Source organism: Mastigoproctus giganteus, chromosome 6 (assembly GCF_048544385.1).
Source record: "Mastigoproctus giganteus isolate SK-2022 chromosome 6, ASM4854438v1, whole genome shotgun sequence".
Classification (NCBI taxonomy): Eukaryota; Metazoa; Arthropoda; class Arachnida; order Uropygi; family Thelyphonidae; genus Mastigoproctus; species Mastigoproctus giganteus.
Genome location: NC_143580.1, coordinates 18873041 through 18898480, shown reverse-complemented (window position 1 = coordinate 18898480; position 25440 = coordinate 18873041). Strand labels below are relative to the sequence as shown.

Genomic DNA, 25440 nt, shown 5'->3' with positions numbered 1-25440 from the left:
CGCAGAAGTAAACAACTCCCGTGAGAAAATCTGGTCGCAACCATTGGCAACACTGACCCCTGGGGGGGGGGGTAGTCTACAAAGTAACCACGAATAAACTCCCCAGGGGAGAGGTAATTTCAACCACCATAACACCACAGGGAGATGCTACCAATTCTTGGGAGGCATCTGTTAACAATATTTTGGACGCCACCTTCCACCCTCATGTAGACCCACAGACACCCCAACAAATCAAGATGTGCACAGAGAATGACGACTGCCGAACAGAAGACAGGGAACCGGATTTCACAATAGAGGAATTACAAGCGGCTGCGCACCTTTTTAAAAGTAAAAAATGTCCGGGTCCGTACCTCTTAGAGCCAGAAATCATCAGGATGGTGGTGGAGATTGCCCACAGTATGCTACTGAACCTACAAACTGGGACTTATGAACCTATCTACAAACTGGGACTTATCCGAAGGACTGGAAAAAGCAAATATTAAACTCATAATTAAAAACCCGACAAAACCACCAGACCAACCAACTTCCTACAGACCAATAGCCCTACTAACAGTCTGCAGTAAACTCTTGGAACGACTCCTGTTAACCAGAATACAGGCTCACTGCCTACAGGCAAACCTAATGTCCCCAAACCAGTATGGCTTTAGACCTGGAACGTCGACTGTAGATGCCCTGAAGAATCTCCTTGCACGTGCAGTTTACACAGAAAGCAAATACTTCCTGGCTATCTCTGTCGATTTCCCTGGGGCGTTCGACACCCTTTGGTGGCCGAGCGTCCTGGCCCTGTTCCTGGGGACTGAGATGACAGACAACCTCTATGGAATAATCCATATGCAAACTGGTACACCCACAAAGAAAGCAACGCGGAGATGGGTGGAATCTCTGGTGCCGGATGACAACAGTACACCTTACATACAGAATATTAGGTGACTGTGTTGTTGAGCAGTGTATTTGCATAAAAGATGGATTTATTTTGTAACATTATTTATGGAATGAAAATAGGAAGGTTCTTCAGCAGCCACATACCTGCCTGATTGGTAGAACAAAGCAGCATCAGCCAAGCCAGTCCTGCACACCACGCTATTCGATGAACACTCGCGTAAAGTGCGTTCACTAGAGGAGGAGGAGAGTTACCTCTCACTGCTTCGTATGGCCCATATATCACACAAAAGGCGAATGTTACAGCAAGACAGGAACCCAGAATGCGAGACACCTGTAGGAGAAATAAAGAATTTCAATGAGGTTTTAATACATTATATTACAGTAAAACCACAGAAATTTGGACTAAGAGTGAGGAAAGTGAAGTCCGAAATATTGAATCAAAATAAGCACATTTATTTCCAGTCCATGAACATTTGTCAGTTTATGGTCGGTATTCCTTTAGGGCAAAGCTTGGTCATAATTTTTTTGTTCCTGAGTGTATATACATTGAATACGAGTATTAAGCAATAAAGTTTTAATTAAAGTGATAAAGGTCTTGTGATTGGTCACACTTTTTAAAATGGAAGACACACAGAGAATGAAATCAGCCTCTGACTTGGTGGAAGTAAAAAACTCGTTGAAAGTTCTGCAGAAGTTGTTCGTTGTTGAACGATTTTTAAGATCATTTGACTCGGGCCATATTAGTATTCTTTTTGATAAATCTGTAAATTGCGTGTGTTTTGTGGTTGGTTTTCCTCTTGTCCATTTTAGTGAAATCATAATTAGATTCTTGGACGATACCATGGATTGGAGAAGCTCTAATGATTGTCTTCTAATATCCATAAAGAAGGTTCGAAAGAACTGATGGGCACTTAAACCTTTGCACAGTTTGGCTTCACTGGTGAGTACGAAATGAAGTCTGTGGTCACGTATACGATATAGGACCATATTGATCGGAATGGTATCCTTAATTGTTCACAGTATGGGTTCATGAAGAAGGAGACTTTCTTGATCCATCTGGTTAATTATGCAACATGCAATTCGATGCAAGAATTATTTTGACATCAGTAAAGCTTTTCATAGGTTCCGCATGAAAGTATTATATAAACTTGAGAAAATCTGGATTTGGTAAGTTGTTTTGTTGGTAATGGGTTGGTTAAAAGACAAGATACGTAGGATTGTGTCAAACCGTATTGTATATTAGGTCTGAGAAGTTGCATGCATTCTGTGGTACGTTTGCCTGTTTGATGGATGAAAACCGTACGGGTTGATGGGATTCAAACTTATCCTTTTCCAACCTGGATGGAAGGACATTGAGTATAGCTATTGTGTTTTCCTCTTGGTTTTTACACCGTGTGCTATTCGTTATTTTTGAGATCTATTTTCGCAAGAGAAATTTAAATATTTAAAATACTTGCCAATTTTAATCTGATATCCTTAATTTTCATGATGAAGTAGGACAGTAGCGTTCCCATAAAATAAGAAGCCATGGGAAGGTAAGTTTTAAGATGCATGTCTTCAAGCACTTGTTCATAATACCTGCAAAAAACAATGAAGGAACTCGTAAGAAAATATTCTTGACTCAAAAAAGCCTGCTGTTAGTCATAGTTCTATTGAAGAGTAATCTACTCCAGTTTAAAGCACAGCTGAACGAATTATGCAACTCCAAATGTAAAACCTCTTATGGAATATCCCATAATTGTCAATGGTTGGTATCTTCAAAGAATTACATATTTCTAAAAGCATATTTCAATATTTAAAAAAATGTGTTCAATAGAAAGATGGGCAACCTCGATATTTCTAAAGTAGAGCCGAACTATCATTGGAACACCATACGGCCACCCAAATAATCATTGCTGAATCCAGTGTTTATTTGCAGTTTTCCTGATAAGCATAATCAGTAGGCTAGGTTGTTCCAATTTCAATAATCATCAAGTGCAAAGTGTGTTAGTTGTCTGACGACACTAGGGGTTTCCCCCATGTCCGCGTTGTATACTCTGTGAAGCACAGAACTCAGTGAAGGCCAGAGATTTGGAAAGTGTGTGGGGAGTGGACGGATGTGTAGCGTTGTGCACCGTTGTTCTTCTGACCATTTAGTCGTTGGGCCCCTGTTGGGATCTACCGTTACCACAATTTGCCCCGGGGAGGCAGGTCAGATACCCAGTAGAATTTTTGTACTCTGGAAGGCCCTGACACCTAGTTTCCGAAGATTTCAATGTAATCACAGTTTAAATTTGGACGTTATTAATTGATAAGTTATGTGGGGTGTACACTGCAAGTTAGACAGAGCAGGGGGAGAGACTGAAGGCTTCGGGGAAAGACAGAGCTATATGGACGATACAGAAGGCGATCCCAGAAAGTCAGCGAGGCAGGTCATGCCTCACCAGGTGGAAGAAGGGCGCGGCAGGGGGAGGAGACTGGGACTCGTCTCCTCTCACTGCAGGGGAGGAGAGTAAAAGAAAATCAGGCGAGGGTGCTTGGTTTGACTGCCAATGTGGTCTGTGGCAAAGAAGCTGCTGGTGTTTCCACTGGGTTTGGAGTCTTTCATGGGATCAAGTCCCAATTGATCTTGCCTGCAGATTCAGTTGTAGATATCAGCCTGATGGAACTTAGATGAAGGAAGTGAATTTCAATTAAATTAAGCTTCGATGAGGTTGTCGGTTGATGCTACTGGAGAGGGGTGCCCAGAATCTCTCTCAAGTTATTAGTCTTGGTGGCTTAATAGGTTCCTTAATGTCCTTCATCTGTTGAAGACATCCTGTGCAAAAGTGGTGAAGTATTTATAATTGTCACGGGTATGAATTGGTATATATTCTTGGTCCTTTGGCAAATTAATAATCTTTGTGATCAGAATAGATCTCAAGTCTTCATAGTCAGGACAGTCGTACATTATATGATGTCAAGATTCGTCAGTGCTACAGTGGCAGCGTGGATCATCTGTGATGCCCAGAGATGTTAATTTTTCTTGTATCGATCCATGGCCTGTAAGGAGGTTCGTTATGTGCAGGCCAGGAGAAAACTAGCCTGGGGCTTTTGGAAACGGAAACGTTACATCAGGGATGAATTTCTTTGTAATTGCTCCCTTAGTGGATGGCATCCATCTGTCCTGCCAGACCTGCTGCATATGAGCGAGAAGGCACCTTTTCTCTTTCTTGTGATTGAACGCTGGGTCGGTGGTGAATCCAATGGTGGTAGTAGTGATCCCTTTGGACAGATGATGCTACATGCCACAGCTAATTATTTCAAGGTCCAGAGGGAGGACTCCAGCAAGGACTTGGAGAGCAGGAGTGCTCACCGTGCAGCCGGCTCTGGTGATGGTAAGTAGTATTGCTCTTTGAATAGTGGCTAATTTCTTCTGATTTGTGACAATAGTTGCCCTGTGATACCAGACCCCTGCAGCATATGAGATGGCTGGAATAAATACTGCTTTGTAAAACGGCTAGGGTTTAAAACCCAGTCCCAGCGGGTGACCCTTGCCACCAGTGTTGTGTAATTTCTTACCTTCTTTGTATATACTGTATGTGTGAAAGAAAACAGTTTTGAGTCCAGGATTACACCAAGGTGCTTAAGCTGGGTGCGGTGCTTGATGGTTGAACTTAGTTTCCCTTTCTGGAGGATGCTGGAGATTTTTTTCAGCCGAGATTGTCAGGTTGTGTTGGATAGCCCACTCCTGGAGGAGTCAGAGTGCTTGGTTAGCAGAAATTTCAAGCCTGGCCCTTGAACTGGCAGTCACGGAAAGGATCAAATCATCTGCATAGTTTGGGACTTAACATGGCCAAGATCTTGATTTAGAAACTCATCCAGGACCTTGTTCCAGAAACTTGCTCCTAGAACAGAGCCCTCTGGATCTTTCTGATTACTCTGGAGTAGGGAGTCTCGACAGTGACAGATCTGTCACATAGATATCTTTTAATGCAGCAGTAGAGATTTTTTAGAATCTGTGATTGCCTGAGCCTGCCAAGGACGCTCGGCTACCAAAGTGAGTCGAACGTCCCAGGAAGTCGACTGCAATTACAAGGAAGTATTTTTCAGGTGTGGATTGAGAAGATGTCATCAGGTTATTTATTGCATCTACTGTCGAGCCCCCCCCCCCCCCGACGGAATCTATACAGGTTGTTGGCCTGTCGATTTGTGTTGGTCTAATACTTGTGAATTCCCAAGAAGATTAGTCTCTCAAAGAGTTTGCTGAGAACAGTTAGGAGGGCGATTGGTTTGCATGATATTCGCTGTTGTGGCGGTTTATTCGGATTCTTGAGAAGAAGTCGAATATTAGCTCTGTTCCAATCAAGTGGAAAGGATCCTTTTCCTAAACAGTGGTTGAAAAGGTTCAGCAGTAAGTATGACTTGTAGTCTGCTATCCTTTTGACAATCTCGGGCTCCAGAAAGTCAACACCTGGGCATTTTCTGTCCTTGAGTTTCAATACTGCTCGATGAAGTTCCTCCAGGGTTAAGGGCTCTTCGGTTTCCTGCGTGGTGTAGCACTCATTGGAGGCACACAGCTGGGCTTGTATTGGTGTGAGGTTAGAGATTGGTGGCTGGAAAATGGTATTGAGTTTATTATTAGTTGACTGCTCCCAGGTAGTGGTTATTGTGGCTTGTGGTTGTGAGAGTGGTTGTCACAACCTCTCCCCTGGGCTGTTTATTGGTGGTAATTTTATATACCACGCCCCAAGGGTCGGCATTCCCAGTCGAAGCCAACAGAGAACAGTTAGGAGGGCGATTTCCTTTGGCGGATTAGAGCTGCATAGGTGTTCCTGGGTATTCTATATTGTTGTTTCAAGACCTCCACCTTTGCCTACGGGCATGATTTCCTTGCTTTTTGAAAAGCTTTTCTTTTACTATTTACCTGATACAAAGGTTGGCAGGGTTGTTAATGACAGTAATGGCAGTGTGTTACTGCAACAGCATCTAGAGAATTTGGGCAGATGGGCTGAGAAGTGGCGACTGAAGTTTAACCTTGAAAAAATGAAAGTACTGCATATGGGTAGAAGTAACCCCAGAGAAACGTACCAACTGTGAAACGTACTACACTTAAGGTGGTAGAAAATGAAAAAGACCTGGGAGCAATTGTGCAGTCAGTTACGAAGTTTTCTGAGCAATGCAGACAGGCTGCCAGGGCAGGTCATGGGGTGTTATCAATGATATACAGGAATTTTGCTATCAGGGAAAAGGAGTTGATTGTCCCTCTGTATAAGGCAATGGTCAGGCCATTCCTTGAGTACTGCGTACAGGTCTGGAGGCCTCATTTTAGGAAGGATGGAGATTTACTTGAGCATGTTCAGAGAAGGGCAACAAGATTGGTGAGGGGAATGAAGGGATCCTCTTACCAGGAGAGTCTTAAGTTCTGCAAATTGCAGCAGCTGGAGACTAGGCATCTGCGAGGTGATCTAATTGAGGTGTATAAGACTTTGAATGGATTGCGCACGCTGAATTCTGATGGGTTCCTTCCACTTGTTCAGATTACGAACCTAAGGGGGCATAAATTGAAATTGAGGAAGGAGAGATGTGTGGAAATTTGCCTTTAGCCAGCGGATAGTTAATTGCTGGAACAAACTTCCATCTGTCGTTGTGGAAGTTGATAGGTTAAATAAATTTAAGGAGGAACTGGAGAAACATTTAGAGGGGATTGTTTTGTAATTTTTTTTTTTTTAGCTGATGCTGCTTAAGCTCATACACTTGCTTTCTTGCATCACATGCCACTATTACTACCTCTCTGCGGAGGCGCTGCAGCTCTGGGGACCACCAAGGAACAGCGCTGGGGAGCGGATTTTTCGTTCCAAAGGTTGTGGTACAGGCGTTTGTAATGACCCTGGTAACAGTTCTCTGGTGCACTTCTGGATCCAGCAAGTTACAGTCCCATGCTGGGAGTTGTATGACAGAGATGTCCAGAGCTGCTATGAAGATGTCCCAGTTAGCATGTTCTATCTTAAATCTTCAGTGTGAGTTTAGGATTCAATTTTTGTTGTTGGATTCTAGACATTTGGAAGGTGCTCCGATGTGGTCCAGGAGGCCTGGACCACATCGCATCAATATCAATATCGATATCGATATCGATATTAATATTTTGATTCCCAGAGAGTAGATGAAAACGTTGGCAATTTTTGTGGCCTATTTAATATGATAAGCTGTAAATTGGAGATAAACTCTTCCAAGCGATGCCCATTGCAGGTGCCACTATGGCCATCAGATCCCGCAAACCAAGCAGGAGAACGGCAGTTCACACCCGTCCCCATGATAATTTTCTCATTGGGAAAAAGGGCCGCTGTATTTTCCAAATAGTTTATTGTGTTAGAATATCCTCTCGAGGTCTGTTAAAAAAAGAAACGACATAAAAGCTTCCAAGGGGACATATGACATGCAGGCACACTGCCCAGGATGTGCAGAGACTTGATATTTTGGTGGTGGTGGTAAGTTCTGGGTTCCTGACTATAATTGCTGCCCAGGGAGTTTCATTATCAGCTTTGATCATTTTGTATGCAAGTGGGTAACCGCACACCTGCAGGCATGGGTATAAGGTTCTTGAAGGATCATGATGTCGATATTTTCGTCATTTCCAATTACTTTTAGCTGGTCTGGAACTACCTTGGCCCGCTGCGCATTAAGTTGGATGAATTTGATCTGTTGGGTGTTGATCTGTTTAAGGCATAGGCCCATAATCGGTTCTACTTTGTTGTGCTCGCTTTGCGATTAGATAAACTGAACAACTGTTGTCTTTTATTGAGTGATTATGAGGACGTTTTGAGCTTTTACAGTTTGGCAGACCGGCTCTCTGGTTTTGTTGGGACAGTCCTTATACTGATGTCCCTTCTGGGCACAGTGCCCACACGTTGACTCAACGTGAGTGCAGGTGTGTGTGTGTGTGCTGTGGCCAAACTTGCAGCAGTTGAAACGCTTTGAGACTGCCACGTATTCTTTAAAATGATGGCTGTCCCAGTGTATATATTCTCTCTTGATTTTTTTTTGTATTCCAAGCTGGAAGTGTTAACTCCACCACCCAGTTGACATTATTATCTGACTTAGACTCTTTACGAAAGTTTGGCTTAATAAGCTCTTCTGGGCGAGTCACGGTTGAGACGCTTGCAGGTTACAGTAGCATAGTTCCTCTTTGAATTGCATAGGTGTGCAGTCCTTGTTGACATCAAATATGATTACCGAGGGGCCTTTTTCTTCGGTTTGTTCTGCAGTAAGGCCAAGTGTCGAGATTACAGGATTCTTTATGATGTCTTCTATTTCTTTTGATGTTTCAGTTTAGATCAGCAGTACCCCAACGTTTCAGGTCTTCCTCACCGATTTAGTTCTTGTAGTTTTAAAGTGCTCCTTCAGTTTATTGATGACTGTATTCTTCACTTCCTAGCTAGTCTTAATTTCTTGGTTGCCAATAGGTTTCAAATTAACTAAACTTGAGGTTTTTAAGGGTGTTTTTCTTTTGGTTGTCGGGCCAGAGGCCTCATTACTCGACTTGGTAGCAGTCCTCAGCGCATCTGCGTACGAACGAGGGCGCTGTTGCATTTAGTTTCCTCGTACGTCCATATAAGCCTCTAATTTGGCCACAGCCTTCTTGCATTCGATGCGCGTATTCAACAATAAGTATTCCATATTTGACCAGATGGTGATTATCTTTCCTCTCAGGGCTGTAGTTATGTGATTACTGGAGTCAGTCATTTGGAAAATTTTGACCCAGTCCATTATAGGTTCATCAGGGGGGGGGGGTGTTGGATCCGGCGCCATAAGACTGTCAAGAGGTGTATTTGGTTGATTTTGAAACTCTACAGGGTCGTCTTGTTTCTTGTAGTCTCAATGTCTTGCTTCCTGCCACTTTCTGGGTTATTGGTTTCGCCTAATCGTGACTCCTCGACAGATGAGTCCGCAGGAGTGAGAAAGATTAGGTCTCTTGTTATGCTGTGTCTCTCTCTCTCTCTGTTGTTTTTCCCAGTAGTTGGGACGCTGCTTTTCCACTGGCTGCAGACGTATCTAGATCGAGCCGTGACAGAAATATTTCGAATCGATCTTCCAGAACAGCACTTCCCCAGGATTCTTTTGCAGGGTCCATTACAAATCAGAAAAGGTTTAATATTTTTTCCGCAGCAATCGCAAGTTTGTTTGGCTGCACAACCAGGCATAATTATAAAAAGAGGTGGAACTTGGCAACGAATAGATGTTTAAATAGCACTTCCGTAGTGGCACAAGGCTTCTGCAAGTTTATATATATATATATATATATAATTACTGAAACTTCTATATGGTTTCTAAAGTTCCTTATTTCTAGTGTTCGACTGCCAGGCAATAAAATCACTTCTTACAGGAAGAGGACGTAGTTTGTCATTCAGTTAATTTTAGCATAGCACTACTTTCCTTTCTTTTAAGTACCCCAGTGGGTAGTCGTTCTCCTCTGTAGAAAAGGAAAAGTAAACAGACCGCCTGCAGGTTGATTTGACTAAGGGGGAGTTGTGATCTCTAAGACACTGGTCAGCTGACCTTGTACTGGATATCATTTCGCTGGCTATTATGAGATGAAGAGCTTGGCTGAACAAGACAAGATATGCATTTAAGTTTTCAAATGTAAAATAAAGTTGTTTAACTGATCATTTTGTAGGAACAAGTACGCCAGAAATTGAGTCGCTGGATACCAAAAAACTTGACAAGAAGTTGAGATGAACCCTTTAAACTATTCATTTAACAGGAACATAGAAAATATCCGCACAGAGAACCCCGCAAGTGTGCGGGGCCGCATGGATTATGGAAGTTCTTTTAGTGAGTTTTGGTTTAATTGTAACCATTCTTTTAGAAAATATCGCGCAGCTGTGACAGATTTGAAGGAAGAGGACTTCTTGCCGAATAGCATTCTCCAGATTATTCCCAAGAGGATTGAGATCATGTGAATGTAGGGAACTGGGAGGTTCATGGTGAATATCGGTGTCATGATCTCGAAACCTTTCAGGCATAATGCGCTGTATACATGTTCTTTTGAATTAGTGCATATCAGCCTCAGCCCTGGAGCTAGGAATGAGCGAGAAATTTGGTAAAAGGAAGATAGTGGGCGTGATTTAGATCAACCACCTTAACTTTTCTTGGCCATTAAATGCCTAAGTGCTTTCAGTCTCCGCAATCCTTGGCGTTTGCGCCTTTCGAACAGCCTCGACCTTGGCGGCAGTGTGGCTGCCGTGGGATATTTATGTAATCTTTTGTTTAATTGGTCGACGTATGACACATGGATGAGATGAGGAAATGTTGCAGTCTATTGCTTCTACTTTCTAAACGACAACTAGTATTGATTTATTGTTTCCTCTTGTAAGTTGTTTATTTTTGATCCACAGTGCCTTTGTGAGTGACAAAGACAATTGATATTTTATTATTTTAGTCTTTGTAGTTATTCAACACATCATCAATCATCTCAATTGCTGAAAATAAAAAGTGTCGACAGTATCTGGATGAATATTCAGCTTGTGATTTTATTGAAAGCCCATTTGACTCAAGACAGCTCATGTGTCCATCAAGACTTTTAGATCACTTAAAAAGGAAACATCCTGATAAAGTTGGTAAACATATGAAATATTTTCAAAATTTAAAACAGAATTTTGAGCAACATAACACTGTTGCTTCCTTATACAAACATAATCGCCTTTTCAGAAAATTTTGTGTTGATAAAGAAGAACAGTATGTCAGGCTTCTTTTACATACAGAAGTCAGAAGGCTTTCTGAAGGAAACTGTAGCAAGATTTGTAAATCTTTTTGATACGATAATTAGTTGTTTAGAGAGCGAAGGAGGTTATATTTAGCAAAGGAGACCAGCAAACACAAAAACAAAAAGCAATTTTGAACATGCCCTTGTAGATAATGCAGTTTGTAGGACCGCCATCCTGCCCACACCGGTTAGAAAACAACTGAGTTCGAATCCCGTCAATGATGGGAAGAACTTTATTGAGTCTTTTTCAAAACGTAACTATTAGTCGTTCTTAAGCGAAGTCATGTTTTTATTTTCTCCCGGAAACACGGGTTTTTCGTCCAGCAAACACAAAATCGATCTCAGAACACACACAGGTTACAGAAAATATCTATGAAGCAATATGGTCTTAGAGTCTGATGTTCCTAAAACCCTACAACAAGAACAGGAGGTCTGTTGGTTGAATTCAGATGTTATTTGCTGCACAATGAAGTCCTAATTTTCCTTACACATCTCAAAGGAGTGGATTTCCAGATCTTTTGACAACACCAATTAATAGCCTATGCCGATGGCAACAACTATATTGATCAGTAATCACTCTCCTACAGCTAATGAAATATCTACTAACGCTGTTCTAGCAGATCTTTATGTTTGGATTCTTGACAACAGATTATTCATCAGTGTTTCGAAGACTAAAATGATCCTTTTGGCTCCAAAAAAAAAAAAAACATTACCCACCTCAAGTTAATATTAACAATATTCGCCTTTTGCCACCTAAACGGAATATTTCGGTGCGATTGTGGACTGTGGATTAAATTTCTTCTCATATCTTAATCATGTTACTGCTGAAATTAGAAACTTTACTATTTTCTAATGGCTGCCCTATGACTTCCCCCCTACGCTGAAATTGGTTACAGCAGAGTTACAAGTTATCGCTGGGACTTTGCACTTGGACCTACATCTAAAGTACAGAGGATTCTGCTGTCGCATTAGGAGACAGATTCCAACTGATTTTTTGGATATCACCATCAATACTCAAACAGTTAGTTGTTGGAACAAACTATTAAACCTCTGGCAAAGACGTTGGGACATCATATCCCTGGGTATTGTGATTAAAGAATTTTTTCCTGAAGTTACCTTCGTGTTAAATAAGAAAATTAAAACCGGGCTCTCTATGGATCTGCGCACTGTGGGGGTGTATTTTCTTTTACCTTATATTTTTATTAATTTTCTCTTTATAATCTGTAATTGTGTTATCAGGAGGGTTTCTTCCCTTATTTCCCCATCAAACTCAATTTTACAATTTCTATTTCTCCTTTCTCTCTTGTTCCCACACTTCTTCATAGAGTCTCCCACTTCTAACACGAACCTAGGGTTCTTTCTTCCTGATTACTAGGGTTGCTTCCTCTTGACTATGGCCTTTGACATTCCTTGGTCTCTTGGGTGTCTAGGTCTGACATCCTAACTTTGGTGGATTCCGACTTGGTTTTGACTCCTCTATCACTATCTTTTCCTTCGCTCCGACTGAACTCTGTGTCCTTCGCCGGTTCACAGTTCCTTCATACCTTCAGTACAGTAACCAGTTGGGATTAACTGCTTGGTCAATAATCGTTAAGAGTTCATTATTTTGCCACGTTACAACGAATTTCTCCCCACTGCTACATTATGATTCGTAATAAAATTTACCTTAAGATTGATAAGATTGATTTGTAAGATTGATGTCTTACAATACTTCATGTTTGTTAACAGGACACGGTTCTTTGAATGAGAAATTGTGCAAATTTAGTTTATCTCAAACCGAACTCTGTTCTTGTGGTAGAATTAAAAATTGGAAACACGTGCTCTACGACTTTCCATTGCACAATGATATAAGGGATGGCTTATCTCAGTAGGTTGAAAGATGACGTGAGAAATTTTTATGGGCGTTTGTAATAAAGTGGCCGAGTTGGTTTCTCCGAGGCGAGGGTAGCATGATTTTTTCTCCCAGAAACTCGGGAGTTTCGTCCAGAAAAACAGAAAATCGACCACAGAACATAATCAATTTACAGACCACGCTGAGCAATGTGGCTTTAGTTGCCGATGCTCCTAAAACTCAACTAAAACAACAATCTTGTAGAATAAGAATAATTTCGATCAACACGCTGAAAAAAATTAATTTCTAATATAAAGTAAGGTTCTATGGATGATTTGAAAATTTAATGGTATACTTTCTAGGAACAGAAGAGTTAAAAATAGATAAATAACATTAATGATGACATTTAGTGCATATTTTTAAAATACTGTATTAAAACATAATTCATGAATTATGAAACAAAGCATACTCACTCACTGCTAGGAATTGAAAACGTTGGGATCGGTGGATATTTATTCAAGTAACAAATTGCTGCATTGGCCACGCTTCCACCCAAAGGGAGGACAACTCCAATCATGATTCCCACCAAGGGTTTCCTAAAAGGTAATTTTTTCTTATTATTATTCACTTTTAGAAATGATTTGAAAAAAAAATGCACTGCTCTACAAAATTAAGCGACCCCCGAAATATATTTTTCACATAAATGCAGTGAGCAGATCGTTATATCAAAAAGATGGCGGTTTATTATCTTGTCTGACTTGACAGCTGCATCCGTTTCAGCAACCCCACTTTCTAACTGGGTCGAAAAAAGCTTGAGTTCGAATCCTGTCAATGGCCTGTGGAACTTTTATGAGGTTATTTGAAAACGTGGATGAGTTCTTGTTACAACAAGAATAAAGTGTATATTTAAGCATCATCAATACAGAAACCGTTCCATATTTTCGACCAAACAGAAATCGTGGTAATAAGTTTTGGCTATAAACGAGTGATGGCGTTGTTCAATTCGCTCAACCAAGAAACATCCAGAGCACTTCATAGCGTGGACTCTGTCATGACCTTTCAGCCGAAAAGGAGTCAGCTGTACTGTGAGCATTAACTGGGAGGCTGGCATGTACGGGCTTGTTTTGTGAATGTCTTAAAACTTAAATGGACAGGGGAAATTAACGATAAAATAAATTGCCCTATCTGGCAATTCATGTACGCATTTTGCAGTGATTCAACAAGTTTTTCCGTGGTGGTGATTGCCTTTTAAAACCCAAAAACAGAATAAGTGGTTAGAGAAGCAGATTCACAAAATTCCGTGGCAGGCTGGTGATCGCAGGCTGATATCCGTGAATGGTTATGGAGTAAAACTTCCAACAACAATTCTATTTTTGTTAAAGGGCAAGAAAAACTAAAAATATTGAAAAATTTTACATCTCTGCCCCTTACAGATGTGACCTGCCAGGCAATCAGAAAGCTCCATTTCGATATGGTCGCGTGCGCATTTTGTCACTCGAGGCACAACCCCAACTCGGATTTCACAATTGCTGTGGTGTTGGCTTGTCGATAGATTTCATTCTCACTTCTTGAGCGTAAGGTTGCAAACCAAAACGACAAGTGCAAATTATAACATGTCCAACGCTGGGAAAAAGAAAGTGGTGTTCTATCGACGTCTGGGCACGCTGTAAACTCTTGGAGTAACACATTTTGATTATGAGCCAGTGAAAAGTTATAAAGCGTACATACGACTGTCCATGAACCAATGGACTGGATTAAAGGCAAAGGTGAATGAAATCCTTCTTCTCGTGCGTAGTTGCACGAAAGAAACTTTACAATTTCAGAGGTTAACCATCGAAACAGGTACTTCCAAGGCGACTCTAGTATGGATCTGTGGCAGGGGTAAGAAAGAAATGCATTTTTAAAAGAACATTTCAGATTTAGAACTTTTGAATATGAAAATTGCTTTTTGGCAAAACTAAAATAATCCTAACTGGTTCAAGGTGATTGGCAAAAATAAACTAAGCCTACTTTTAAAGAAAGCACAATTATTGGAGATTAAATATACAATTTTATTATTCGGTTAACAACGAAGATAAACTTAAATGGCTAACGTAAACTTAACGTTGGTAACTTTAACTCGGTTATGCAAGCAAGCACACTTGATGATGCTTAAATATACACTTTATTCTTGTTGTAACACCTTTTTGGAGTAACAAATAAAACGACAAAATTAAAGCCTTGAAGAAAAACTAATTGGAGCCATAGAAAAATCGCTTTGTGCAAAATGGTCACAGTCAACATTTTAATTCCTTGGACAAAAATTCTAAGGCCCACGGCTTTTTATCCCACATAACGTCGGGAAAATATCTACAAAGAACATGGCAGCTGCCATCCCTAAGCAACGACATCGCCTGGAAATATTCATCCCAGAATGCATCTTTCTAATTAAGGCCACAATGCAATGCCATGTAATTGACTTTCAAAAATATTCAAAGTCCTTCTTTTGACTTCACAATCGCTACATTCAAAGCCTGCATCTATCATTAAACCAAAGGGGATCAGGTAGTTACGATTGTTCAGATCGCATATGGATCGCATATACTCCAATACTACTAGCATATAACTTCTGAATTCATCCCAGCGCAGAACTGTTCTGTTTCAACCATACCATGCGCAGGAAATGGAAGAAATTGAGAATTAGCAATCGTCTGCCCTATTCGGATGCCATTTGTTTCCATGACATCGCCTCCATTGTTCCGTTGTTCCATTCATCCGTTGTTCCACTGTCCAACGGATGTTATTGGACAGTCGAACAATGGATCAAAGTCATGGGGTCAGACGAATTGCGATGCACTTCGTTTTGCACCGATAATAGGCAGAGGGTGTGGTGAGAACCTCACGAGCTGATGTACCTTGCTTGCTTTGTTAAGACAACCGAACTGGCTTTCTTTTTTTTTTTTTGGCACACACTGAGTCCTTTGCAAGGGGTAGATGGTCATATAACATTTTCTATTAGATCTATTGCGCCCTGCAATGGCACACTTATTCTAAAGGTGATGGCCACGTTATTGGTGACAATGTAACAGCACACTGTCCTAGAATTGTGCTAGAATGGTTTGGAGAACATGACACAGATACCTCCCCCCCATTTACTCTGGTCCTGACGTTTATCTGACAGGAATCCTATTCAGAATGTGTGGGATATGCTGGAGAGAGCGATTGCACAATGAACGCCTTTTCCTTCAACTTTGTCACATCTACCAGATATTTTTCACGATTTTGTTCTGTTTTAGTGATGCTGTTTCTCTAGTATAACGAACCTTCGAGGGTAGCCCAGTAATTATATAATCATGCAAGGAATTTTTATGGGTCTTTATCGCAAACTGGCTGAGTTAGTCGATCTCGTGTGATGGAAACATGGGTTTTTCTTCCAGAAAACAGAAAATCACACCGCGCAATTTACAGACATATCCAGCTCTATATGGTCTAAGTTGCTGATGCGCCTAAACCCTACAGCAGCAACAGCTCGCATAACGATCGAAATAACATTACTGGAATGACTGATAATGGTCTGTTGGATCTTGGATCGTATTTTAAAACTCAAATTGCCCGATGAATTCCTTTATTGAAATGTAGTACATCCTCTTCGGACAGCAACTGTTTTCAAACTACGTCCAAGTTAAGTTTAATCCAGAAGAATAGACAAACGAAATATGGAATGTCTCCAGTTTACAGAAAATACAACCAAAACAATCGACGTGAGTTCGAAAAATTCTCATATATATAAAACGACAATGGGCCCAAACCTGAACCCTGGGAGACTCCACTAATAACATCAATCGCAAAGAACAGTGTCCAGACCCTCTCTTCTCCCATCCCTTCATCCACAGCTTCAACTTGCCCTTAATGCCACATTGCTCCAAATGTACAACGTCTTCCATGTGCAACAGTATCAAAACCTTTTCTGAACTCCAAGTATATGATGCCCAAATTCTGATGGCACTTCGTCATTAAGAAGTTAGGTATAGACGGAAAGACATAAGAATTAACTTTGGAATTGCCCTAAATATAAAACTATGAAAAAAGTTAGGAAACTGTGGTACAGTATTGCGTTTATTTATGGTTACAGGAATTAATTACAATCAATTAATCTATTTCTTATAATTAATTCATAGTCGAAAAGATTCATATCTACTTCTGCATCTTACCTGTAGAGAGGGATCAGAACCAGCAGGGCGAGAATGTGCAGTTGGAAATCTGCACTTAGGTACCAGGTGTGAACCATGCACTAAATAAAAAAATGAAATGAAAAATTAATGCATTAAAATGGTGTGTCTCTTGTTTCTTTTCTTGGATTCTTATAGAATTATACCAGCGACATGCGTAACAAAGACACAAGCGTGTTTCTCTCTTCGTTAGAAAAGACATGGGGCAAAAGTTTTAAAACAAAAAACAGCAAATGTTAAAAAAAAAACAATTTATAATGGAAAGCATTCGTAATATTCCCCCTGGAACCCTTTGTACTTGTCATACCTATCTTTCAATCGTTGAAAACATTCTTGAAATTAATTCAAAGTTATATCCTTGAGAAAGACAGTGGCATTCCTTTGGATGGTGTGATATATGGACTAATGTTATTATTGGAGTCCCTCAGGGCTCAGTGTTGGGTCCATTGTCGTTTTCTGTATTTATGAATGATATTGATGATGGTATATCAAGCTTAATGTCCAAGTTTGCAGACGATACGAAGGTTAGCAGGGTTGTTAATGACACCAGGCCACTGCAACAGGATCTAGAAAAGTTGAGCAGATGGGCTGAGAGATGGCAACTGAAGTTTAGTATTGATAAATATAAAGTACTGCATATGGGTAGCAGTCACCCAAGAAAAACGTACCAACTGTGTGGTACTAAACTCAGGGTGGTAGAGAATGAAAAGGACCTTGGGGTAATTGTGCAGGCAGATATGAAGCTGCTGGAACGAATACAGAAAGAGCAACAAGATTAGTGGAACAAAAAAGGTTGCGCTTACGAAGAAAGGCTGAATTTATGCAAATTACAGTGTCTGGAGACTAGGCACCTGCGAAGTGATCTGATTGAGGTGGGGTGGTAAGGTTTCAAAGGATCGAGCAAACTCAATGCTTCCGGGATTCTTCCTCTTCCCTAAATTAATTGCTTGAGAGGACACAAATTCAAATTGAAGAAAGACAGTTGCTGGAACAAACTTCCATCGGTAGTAGTTGAAGTCGATAACTTAAGTTCAAAGCAGAACTTTAATGTATTTGGAGCGAATGGATGGGTGAAATGGGAAGTTTTTTTTTTTTTTTTTTTTTTTCGGCCGATGCTGTACCAGCTAGCTTTCTTGCATCATATGCCTCAACTAATGCTAATATAGTTTTCGCTTCATTTTTAATTTCTATTAGGAAAGAATCAGACGGAGCTAAATGTAATGAATTGGGAGAGACGTTGATGTCAACCACTCTTCTTTCCGGAAGAAATCTTTGGACAATTAAGACAGATTATAAATGTTGGTTGTTGTGCAACAAAAAATAGCACTTTTATCCAAAGAGGTCTGGTTTAAGCGTCGAATTCATTGCAGAAGAGAACTTTAGAAGTGGTGCAATGTTAGTTGCATTGATTTCAATTGGGCAGACAAGATTTTCACGAAAAGAATATCTGCTATTTGTTTAATTTGTTAAACATTTAGCCCTCATGTGTTCCACAGTTGGTAGGATCGTCGTCCTCCCCACACAGTGTGAAAAAGACATGCGTTCGGAACCCGTAGATGACGGGAAGAATTTTTATGGATCTTTCTCAAAACTGGGCTGAGTAATTCGGTCTTAGGCGAGGGTAGCATGGATTTTTCTCCCGGAAACTCGGGTTTTCCATCCAGCAAACAGAAAATCTACCTTAGAATATACGCAAATTACAGACAATATTCAAGGAGCAACATGACCTTAGTCGTTGATGCCCCTAAAAGCCAACAACAACCAACCACAACCAAAAAAATCGAACATTTATTTCGAAAGACGTCGTTACTGAGATCAACTCATTCGGTAGATTCGGCTCACACTGACTTCTTTCTCTTTCCTAAGTTAAAAATGAAAATAAAAGGAGACTTTTGTCGTCCATCTCAAGGATATGACTTTGGACAAAGCATTAGCGACAATGGCCATATTGCTTCGTGTATATTGTCTGTAAATTGAGTGTGTTCTCTGGTCGATTTTCTGTTTGCTGCACGAAAAAGCCGAGTTTCGGGAGAAAAAAACCACGCTACCTTCGCGTGAGACCGACTAACCCAGTCATTTCGTGAAAAAGGTGGCTGAGTTAGTTGAGATCGGTAATCCTACCAACTGCGCTACCTCCGATGGCCAAAACAAACTTTTGCTGACACCGAACTGTGTTGCAACGAACTGACTTGATACTGTAGAGTCCCACGGGGTGCACTTTGACTGATTTTCTTGAAAAATTCTTTTTAGGAACATTTGCTTTTTTTTGGATATTTCCGTTTACGACAACTGACAGAAAGAAAGAATTTGAAATTTCAACTTACCATATCGGACATCTTGAGCCAGTTGCTATAAAAGAGAAAGTTCGTCCACCAGTTCCTGTAACAGGCCTGCAAATCTTGGTCTACCACGGTATGCCAGTACGGTCCACTTGACACCCACGGAATGAAGAACATCATTCCAGTTGTGAACATCAACGATGGAGTCAGCCTGATGGATAGAAATCTATTTAAATACATTAAAAATTCTCAATTCAAAATGTAATATCAGTAGAAGATGATACGAATATTGAACATTACTTGGAGACTGGTTTTTATGGATATTTGTTTTCTCAATTATCGATGGGCATGACACAGTCGTTCAATCCTAGCAAGTTTATATTCCTGGGTTTTAGTGATAGAAGTTGCTGCAAAACCTAAGGTCACAGGGTCCTTGAGAAACTAATCTCCAGAATTACTTTACATAAAGGGAGGAACAGTTTGCTGTTTGCTGGACGCAAACCCCGAGTTTCCGGTATTGTCCGAGATTTTTACACTTACCCAAGACCGAGCAACTCAGCCACATTGTGAAAAAGACGCATAAAAATTCCTCATGTTGTTCGAACCCAAGGTCTTTTCCACAAGATGGTGATTTTAACAACTGGGCTACTCAAGAGAGCAACGTTTAATGAAATCCTACTAATACAATATAATATAATCTAATTTAGAACATGTACTCCACTATAAAAAAATAAAATTATTGTACATTTTGTGTTGATTGTAAATGTAGTAAGATTAATTTGTGAATTACGCATATATATTAATTACTGTATTCTTTAGTACACATGTATAGTATTTATACGTACGTGTATATACTTATATATGTAGTGTATATTAAGGCGCCCTCGTAGGTGGCACAGTTTGTAGAATCGCCGTCGTCGCCACACCGGCTGGAACAGATCTGGGTTCGATTTCCTTCGATTACGTGAGGACTTTTTATGGGCCTTTTTCAGAACATAGCTACGTTTGTTGTTCTCACGCGAATGTAGATGGTTTTTACTCCCGGAAACTCGGGTTCTTCGTCCAGCAAATAGAAAATCGAACACAGAACACAATTTAGAGTCTATACACACGGAACAACATGGCCTTTGTTCATAACTTTATAAAATGGCCAGAAATGGGAGTATTGCTATGTTTGTGCAGTTTGTACGTAGTTTCCTTTAATTGTTTCTGGCCACTTGGCTATTGGGAAACCAAGATCACCAGAAAAGCTGCTTCCCAGTACCCGTACACGCCAGGAGGATGCGGGGCACCACTATACACGTACTATCCTACCAATAGTATAGGATGAAAGAGATCCTACCAACAGTATAGGATCTCTTTAATCCTATACTATTGGTAGGACAGTAGTAGTAGTAGTAGTAGCAGTGGCACGTGATGCAAGAAACCAAGCAGAATCAGCCAACAAAAAAAAAAAAAAAAATCACACCATTCCCTCCAAATGCCTGTCCAGTTCCTCCTTAAATTTATTCAACCTATCAACTTCCACAACGACAGATGGAAGTTTGTTCCAGCAATTAACCACCCGCTGGCTAAAGGCAAATTTCCGCACGTCTATTCTACATCTGCCCTTTCTTAATTTGAATTTATGCCCCCTTAGGTTCGTAATCCGAACAAGTGGAAGGATCCCATCAGAATTCAGGGTGCTGAACCCATTCAAGGCCTTATACACCTCAATCAGATCACCGCGCAGGTGCCTAGTCTCCAGCCACTGCAATTTGCAGAACTTAAGCTTCTCTTGGTAAGAGGATCCCTTCATTCCCCTCACCAATCTTGTTGCCCTTCTCTGTACACGCTCAAGCAAATCTACATCCTTCCTAAAATGAGGCCTCCAGACCTGTACGCAGTACTCAAGGCGTGGCCTGACCATTGCCTTATACAGAGGGATAATCACCTCCTTTTCCCTGCTAGCAAAATTCCTATATACCATTGACAAAACGCCATGACCTGCCCTGGCAGCCTGTCTGCATTGCTCAGAAAACTTCATATCTGACTGCACAATTACTCCCAGGTCTTTTTCATTTTCTACCACCTTAAGTGTAGTACCACACAGTTGGTACGTTTCTCTGGGGTTACTTCTACCCATATGCAGTACTTTGCATTTGTCAAGGTTAAACTTCAGTTGCCACTTCTTAGCCCATCTGCCCAAATTATCCAGATACTGTTGCAGTAGCACACTGCCATTACTGTCATTAACAACCCTGCCAACCTTCGTGTCATCTGCAAACTTCGACATTAAGCCTGATATACCTTCATCAATATCATTGATAAATATACAAAACAACAGTGGACCCAACACCGAACCCTGTGGGACTTCACTAATAACATTAGTCCACGAAGAGCAGCACCCATTGATTACCACCCTCTGTCTTCTCCCACTTAACCATCCTTTTATCCATTGTAGCAACTTACCCTTAATACCATTCTGTTCCTATTTGTACAATAGTCTTCCATGCGCAACAGTGTCAAAAGCTTTCCTGAAATCCAAATATATACCTTCATCAATATCATTGATAAATATACAAAACAACAGTGGACCCAACACCGAACCCTGTGGGACTTCACTAATAACATTAGTCCACGAAGAGCAGCACCCATTGATTACCACCCTCTGTCTTCTCCCACTCAGCCACCCTTTTATCCATTGTAGCAACTTACCCTTAATACCATTCTGTTCCTATTTGTACAATAGTCTTCCATGCGCAACAGTGTCAAAAGCTTTCCTGAAATCCAAATATATGATATCAAAATTATTTTTTGCATTCAGTTCCTTTGTAACCACATCATAGTATCCAATCAAATTTGTCAGACAAGACTTCCCCTTAACAAACCCATGCTGTGTCTGAATTATTGCTGCAGTCTTGTCTAGATGATCCTGCAACGCATCTTTAACCAGTGACTCCATTATTTTACCCGGAACAGAACTTAAACTAACTGGTCTGTAATTAGTCGTGTCACCCTTCGATCCCGTTTTGTGAATTGGGGATACATTTGCACATCTCCAGTCCGTGGGGACCTCCCCTGAATCCAAGGATGCTCTCATAATTATGGCTAAGGGTTTGCTTAGTTGCTTTGCCGCCTCCTTTAATATAACTGGATAGATCCCATCCACCCCAGGTGCCTTTCCTGTTTAACTTCAACAATTTCTCTTCCACTTTGCTCTCAGTTATTACAAAATCATTAAACACCCTGCTACAATTTGATAACCTTCTTCCATTTTCAAACCTTAATAATTCCTCACGTGTGAATGTAGATGCAAAATACTCATTCACTTTGTTCGCTATCTGAGCAGGATCATCAACAGTCAAACCATCGATGTCAAGTGGACCAGTCATATTCAGCCCCTTCCTTTTAGAGTTTATATAAGTAAAGAAATCCTTGCTGTTTTTCTTAGCATCTTTTGCCAAAGATTTCTCGTAATCTGCCTTCGCCTGCAGAACCTCCTTTGTGACCTGATTACAGACTAGCTTATATCTGCCACAGGCGTCTGCGTCGCCTGATAATTTATATGCATCCCATGCATTTTTCTTCTCTGTTACGAGTCTCATTAGTTCATTAGATAACCATTTAGGCCTAAACCTTGAACAATATTTCTTAATAGGTATGGAACTTTTAGTAGCATCCACGATTAATTCCTTGAATGCTTCCCACTTAGAATTTGCTGTTGGTAACATCGTCAGTTGATCCCACTGTATAGAATTTAAAAACTGTCTGAGACCACTGTACTTACCTTTAAGGAAGCAAAAACCCTTTCCTTTACCCCTGATGGTAATTAAATCTTTAAGTAAATCTCACATCAGTACACTGTGATCACTGCACCTAGTGGTTCCTTTATCTGCAAATTCTTAATACACGAATGATCACTGCTGATAACCAGATCAAGAGTGTTACTTTCTCTGAGTGCCTCTCGAACATGCTGCTGCAGAAAACAATCATCCCATAAATCCCCAAAAGTCTGACTAATGTGTGAGTGCCCAACCCACAAGTTCCAGTCAATATCTGGGAAGTTAAAATCCCCCATTATAAGACATTCCGATGTACTAGCCCACTCTATTTCTCTGCACAATTGTTCATTGTACTCATTCGAGTCATTATCCCTATAATACACTCCTACTCTTATTTTTGCTTTCGCAGTGCTTATGTCACACCAAACTGACTCAACAGTGCACTGTTCATCTATATCAACTGGATGCACTTCTTTTGATTTTATGTTTTTCTTAATTAACAGCATAACACCTCCTCCCTTTCTGTCCTCTCTATCCTTTCTGTACACATTGTACTCCCCAAATTCCAGTTCTGCATTCCTTATATCTTTGTGACACCACGTCTCTGCTATCCCAACAATATCCGCCTTTGATGTCTTGACCAACACTTCAAATTCATCAAATTTATTTACTATACTTCTAGCATTGGTATACATGCAAGCATACATGCTCCTATGCCTGTTCTTAGTTACCCTAACACATCCCATATACCCACCTATTTTATGATGACTGCCATCCGTCCCTGAAACCCCCAACACCCCTCGCTCCAGGTCGCTTCTTATTCTAATAGAAGTTGTGCAAGAATCACCTTCACCTCTGCCTGCGGTTACTGTTAAACTATTAGTCCTTGTATCCCCCCAAACTAGCAGTTTTCCGACCCACCTAACACTGCCTCGATAGCATCAGCAAATATTCTTGCACCCTTTCTATTCAAGTGTATCCCATCCCTGTAGAAGCAGTCTCTCCTGTTAACAAGTACAGTCCGGGCTGAAAAAAATTCTACCCCTTGAGCCTTACACAATCTTTCCAGGGCCCAATTGATCGACAACGCTCTCATCATATACTCCCTCCTATCGTGTCTGGGCAGAATTGCAGACACTTTCAAATTCAACTCTAATTCCCGGCTTTTTTTCAACAGTGACCTCTTGAAAATGGCCAGAAATGGGAGTAGTGCTATGTTTGTGCAGTTTGTACGTAGTTTCCTTTAATTGTTTCTGGCCACTTGGCTATTGGGAAACCAAGATCACCAGAAAGGCTGCTTCCCAGTACCCGTACACGCCAATAGTATAGGATGAAAGAGATCCTACCTTCATAGGTTCAGAAGAGGTCAAACCTATGAGTGCCCAACATCCAGTACTCTCGGCAGCCCACTCCAGAGTCCCTAGCAATCCTGCTTCAATAACCTGGAAATTATAGAAGTGGGAGGCACATAGTGTATGAATTAATGAAATTTTGTATTTGGTATAAACAGAGAAAAGACATACCCAGCTCTTTGCCTTAACGGATAACAGGGGACAAAGTGCTGGTACTGCGCCTAATGATGAGAATCAACTACCACCACCTTATTATCTGTTGACAAGCGAGAGCTGCATCCAGATCAGCTAATGGATTAGTCTTTATATCTTCATATACACTGCCGCCTAAAAGTTTGGAATCAGAGCGTATGACAATAGTTTTTATTAATTTTTTTTGAAATATACTATGACTAATACACATTACAAAGTATTTGAAGAATTATGTAGCATTAAAAATTATAACAACAAATATTGAAATGATTAATTAACAACAGTACTGATTTTTCATCAAAATAACCTCCAAGAGATTTTGTCACTGTCATACACAGATGTAGCATTCTGGTTTTGATTTTGATCATCTCACGTAAACTCTACGTCTGAATCGAAATCTTTCGAATTTGGATTCATCCATCCACAGCACGTTTGGAATCCTCAAATATCGATGGCTCTTAGTAATAACCAACAATTATTTCAATTTTCCTGTTTTGGTGAGAGTTTTTGGACTGTACACGACCATGAAGTACTGCTGATTTTAGAAAAAGTTTTACGTTGGATGAAGACAGGAAATTTCCTCTGTTCCAATTGAACTCAATCCGATTTCAGATGCAGTCATCAATTGCATTTCGAGATCAGGTTTATGGTCTTATCTTGTGCTTGCGTTGTCATGTGCGATAGTCGTAATTAAACGTGATTCCAATCTTTTAGACAGTACTGCACATTATATGACTTCTAACTTGTGTGTGCGAGTGCCTTACATGTCCCAATTTATAGTCTAAAACCTTACAAGTAAATATCAGTTGCATGGGCATTGGAAACTCCCCGATAATTCTGTGTATGTTGTTCGGGTCATGGAATTCAGTCTGAAACTGAGAATTTTGAGAATATTTTGAGAATTTGGAGAGTATTCTGAGAAAATTCCTAAACTGGTGTCTGAAGGAAATAAGTTGCGAGAAGATGGGATGCCATTTGACGTGATGAATCTAATTTTGGTGTCGATATATTGTAAATGATCGCCCACAGATGTCCCACTTTGTTCAAATGTGAGATGAATAATTGAAGAAAAGTTCCTACCTCAGATATCGCCTGGTAACAAACATAAAAATGTTTAGTCGACCATTCCTAAATGCCATATACTGGAGGGTGCTCCTTGCCGTGAGGAATCCACTGAAATAAAAAAAAATTATGTTAATAGAAAGTTTAAA

General features: G+C 40.5%; 1 protein-coding gene across 1 annotated transcript in view; it reads right to left on the bottom strand.

Moving 5' to 3' along the window:
* Positions 1-985: 985 nt before the first annotated feature.
* LOC150084029 (nose resistant to fluoxetine protein 6-like) overlaps positions 986-25440 on the bottom strand; it is a 61993-nt gene continuing 37538 nt past the window's right edge. Inside the window, exons 7-12 of the mRNA XM_090375765.1 lie at positions 25310-25402; positions 18967-19132; positions 16625-16704; positions 12908-13030; positions 2340-2460; positions 986-1213 (exon numbers count right to left, since the gene is read on the bottom strand). Of these exons, the coding sequence (XP_090231891.1) occupies positions 986-1213; positions 2340-2460; positions 12908-13030; positions 16625-16704; positions 18967-19132; positions 25310-25402 (811 nt within the window). The remainder of the gene's footprint in view (positions 1214-2339; positions 2461-12907; positions 13031-16624; positions 16705-18966; positions 19133-25309; positions 25403-25440) is intronic.